At 38.8% G+C, this 4,301-nt stretch overlaps 1 protein-coding gene across 1 annotated transcript; it reads right to left on the bottom strand.

Moving 5' to 3' along the window:
- Positions 1 to 367: 367 nt before the first annotated feature.
- Positions 368 to 4,294, bottom strand: LOC104488546 (fibroblast growth factor 20; the record flags this gene model as incomplete). The annotated part of the gene is made up of 3 exons (XM_010140427.1): positions 368 to 613; positions 1,897 to 2,000; positions 4,285 to 4,294. Coding segments are annotated over 3 exons (360 nt in total), but the record flags the coding sequence as incomplete, so codon positions are not given.
- Positions 4,295 to 4,301: the final 7 nt, after the last annotated feature.

Genomic DNA, 4,301 nt, shown 5'->3' with positions numbered 1-4,301 from the left:
TCCATTTCTTTCTATTTCTTCCAGCTGTTCTCTCAACCACATGATGTAGGTAGTTCTTTGCTAATTTATGAACCATAGGTAATCCAGACGAAATTGCCAAGTTTGTTATTTTTTAAAAAGTCACAAATCAATCTCCCCTGGTTGCTGGCTACCAAACAGTTCAGCAAGTTTGAAGGAGGCTGGTCCACTCTTAGCTTTAAGATTCTGTCTCCAAAATCCAAAGGTTAGAAAACAGAGGTTTGCCTACCACAAAGTAGCTTCTTCTAATCCAGCATCCTAGAACTCTGCAGGTTCCTCATGCTGGTTTTGCCTTGAAATCAGGGGCAACAGCTCCAGTATGGGTTTTTTTCCAAAGATGCCTTCTTCCTCAGCTGTATCCTAACATATCTTTGTACAGTTCTGGAACTCTTTCAGGATCCACGGGACGGGGCAAGAAATGTGTGAATTTCTGATGCCTTTTGGACCTTGCCCCATCTCTGGGAGTACCGTCTTTGTTAAGTGCTACGAAGTACCGTCGCCCCGAATCTCCATGTTTGTACACATTTGACGAGTAAGTGTTGTACCAGTTTTCTTCAAACTGTTCCCTGAAGATGCATTCAGAAGTTAGTTTCTCCTACAGAAAGGAATGGTGAAGAAAAATAAGTCAAGCTGTCACTAGATATTTGAACACACGTGAAAAAGATACTTGTTTTTATAAAAACAAATAAAATGTTTTAGACTTTCAGTGGCCTTGCTACATTTAACTGTCAACAAATCAAACCCAAGAAAAGTATGTAGACCCAACACCATGCTTGGAAGCCTGCTTTAATCAAACTGGACCTGTACATATAGAATTTTGGATTTAAACATGAATTAGCTAACACTCTAAGAAGGCACTACTTACGATTTAACTACAATTCACCTGACCTATAGGAACTACGTTACGCAGAGTTCCGTCTTGGGCTATCTACCATTCTAGAAATGAGTAGAAGGACTCAGGAGGAAACAAATCAGGAAGGTATTTGCATGTGTTCTCTGTGGTGTGCATCACTTCATTTTCAACAGGACTAACCACAACCAGAGGAACTGGAGAGACAGAATATTTCATCTCAAGATGTTTTACCACTCAAAAGGAGAAATGTCTAAGACTGTAATTACCCAGATAGTATTGGGAAAAAATAAAAGATTATATTTTTATGGTCAAATGTTGAAGTTATTCAACAGATACAAGCCAGCAGTAAAGAGTACAAGTTTATTTTCATTCTTAAACATTGGAATTCTTAAATTCCAGCTGGGCTTTACAGATACTGACTGTACTCTCATATCATTCAGATTTTTCAAATAACAGTGGTACCTAACCGTGACATGTGGTATTATCCTCTTTTTCCCAGCATTTGAAAGAATGCTTTTATGTTAAAAAGCTGGTTCCTGGAAGTACTACCTGCTGATTCATAAAGGAGCATTAGGCTATATGTAGAGTAAGTCAGGGTACTATATTAATGGTGGTTTATTTGTTCCATAACTATCCTTTTAACTTTTTTTCCAGTTGCATTCAATGTTTTTGATGCTAAGAGTATGCACTACGATACATTTGCAGTACTGGTAAAAAGAAAATAAGATAGCAGGCAACTTAAATGGTGTTTGAGCAGTTGGTTTAATATAGCTCTTTTGCCGTAATTTAAGAAGAATGTTTCTTTTCAGTTCTCTTCATATAGGACAGAGAAACTTTTCCCATCAAATCTTTAGTATCCAAGGCTATACTGTACACTTTAGAACTATAGTAATCATTTCAACAGAAAAAGATGATAGTGTTTCAAAAGCTAAGATGACCTCAGCTGGCTTCTTGAGGGATTTGTATAGTGCTAAGACATGCATCAAAATTCAACGTGTATGAGCTGACATGTAAGCGGTACTTACAGAGCCATAGAGTTCTCCTTTATCATTCATTCCAAGGTAAAGGCCACTGTCCACGCCTCTAATACTGACCAGTCCCACCGCCACACTGATGAATTCAAGGATACCTGGGGGGAAAAAAAAGAGATTGCTTTAATTCAACTTGTAAAGAATACAATACATAGCATCCAAAAAGCAGTTGAAAATAGTAGAAAATGTACATATCATAATAAATGTGGCCTAGTTTCTCTGAAATTTTAAATATTATATGGAAACGTATATAACATTCACAGGAAAGCAGTCTGGGAAGACTAATCCAGGAACAAGAATCCTACACCATTTAAGAAACTTTTTTTTTTATGTTGTCTATGAAAGGATTTTATACGGCGCTGAGGCTAAAGCCTTCAGTAGTATGCAGTTGGAATCTATAATGATTATACACTATTTGCTAAGCTGCCTATTCAAACATTAGAAGATACGCTTGAATTACCTGAAAATATACTTAACTTTCTCTATAGCATTATCTTAAAAAAACACATTCTTTATTAGATCATTTGAATGGAAATCAAAGTACAGAGGGGAATTTTATATAACAGAATATACCCACAGGAAAAAAAAAAAAGTATTTGCCAAACATGTTATCTAGCATATGGGCCCACACCTCTTGACACAACTTGCTGTCTTCAGCACAGGCTTTTTATGTATGTGAAATATGCCACTTACTAACGTTCGGATTATACCATTATTTATATTACATTTGCCAAAAAATCTAATATATATTAAAGTATTTGGGAGATGAGGCACTATCTGAAGCCTGAATTTGGCAAGGATATGCCAACATACTTCACCAATTAATATGCAGAGATTACATTACATACAAAAACATGAAAGAAAGGGAATGTGTGAACTGGCTTTTTGGAAGATGTTGACAATGTAAACAAATCCTCAGAAAGAAGCTGTTCTAGAATCATACCTAAGATCTTGCTGTGCAGCAGCAAAACCACAAATAAAAAAAATCTAAACCTAAGGTAAGTGGTTTTAATTTTGATATTGACTTTTTGTCTATTTGCTGTTTTTACGATTGCTCTTTTACATTCAGGACTATTTTTCACACTCAGACAGATGGACTGTATGGACTATACAATAATTTAAAGTATTTTGAATTTAATAGAGCTTTGGCAGGTTTCTTATTTGTATTACCAAGCAACAAAGAAAATAAATCCTTTACAAAGAGTAAGCATTAACAACTCCATTGCATGTAAATCATCCTACCTAGTTTTCCAGTTCCTAAAGCACAAAGTCCCATAAAAAGAGGTGGAGGTATTTTTTCTTTCTGGTATCATTTTCAAAGCCACCCTTTTTCTAAACTATAATAAGCAGGTGATTCAACCCACCAAGCAACCACATCAGATAAACCTGCCAAGAATTGTTGTAGAATAAAGGAAGAACATTTCTAAAAAGCCCAGTAAATGTTTGATCCGGGGCTAACTTTTTTTTCCTTTAAAGCAAAGATTTATTTCATGTTTACATGCTGTAGGAAATCTTCCTTTTGAGAAGAACTGTCTGTTTGACTTTTGCTTCTAAAACATCCATGTGTTATAAAAGCAATTAAGAGCCATTCCTGCAGACTATGGCGTGGATGATAGGGAACTCTTTAATCACCTTTTTACAACCTCTAAATCAATACACAAAAAACTCACATGCAGTTAACAACAGCAGGTTTGTTCAGATGTCCAGTTCCTACAACTACTATTTAGGGTTTACTCTTATATCACAGGGAACATTTTGGGGTTGTCTTCACTTCCTTTCGGTCTATTGACGCAAACGTTGACTGGGAAGCATTTTAAGTATTATAGCAAAGAGGCATTTTAGGCCGCTCTGCTTCAACTTTCTGTCCTGCAGAACAAAGCAGTCTAATGCAGCCTGAGGGGTCAGCATGCCCCAGCCCATGATCTGTATTATTGTACAAAGAATGAAGAAGCTCCGATACAGATAGCAAATATAAAAACAACCAGTCTGACCCTCAACCCTTCTCACTAAACCTGCCGGCATAGGCTGAGCAAGGTATACATACACATCTCCTGGCTTGCATAGCATGTGCAGTCCTCCCTCGCTACCGTGCCCTAGTGCAGCCCCCGCGGTTTCACGCCGACAGGTGAAGGCTCATCCACCTGCCCCAGCACGACTGCACCACACCTCCCTCCCCGCAGTACGACAGCTCGCTTCCAGGGACACACACATGCACTTACGAACACACTAGCACATACAAGTCCACGCAAAGACATGCGTCCGAACACACCCATACCTGCACACGCGCGTGGACGCGCACAAGCGTGAGCGCGCACACGCACGGGCAGTGCACGCACACGCCCGCGGGCAGAGCGCGGCCGGGGACCGTGCTGCAGCGCCTACCGAAGAGGCTGTGGTCC

The sequence above is a fragment of the Buceros rhinoceros genome, unplaced genomic scaffold (assembly GCF_000710305.1).
Source record: "Buceros rhinoceros silvestris isolate BGI_N320 unplaced genomic scaffold, ASM71030v1 scaffold40957, whole genome shotgun sequence".
Lineage (NCBI taxonomy): Eukaryota > Metazoa > Chordata > Aves > Bucerotiformes > Bucerotidae > Buceros > Buceros rhinoceros.
The sequence above is the reverse complement of the archived record's forward strand: the minus strand, read 5'-3'. Positions and strand labels throughout refer to the sequence as shown.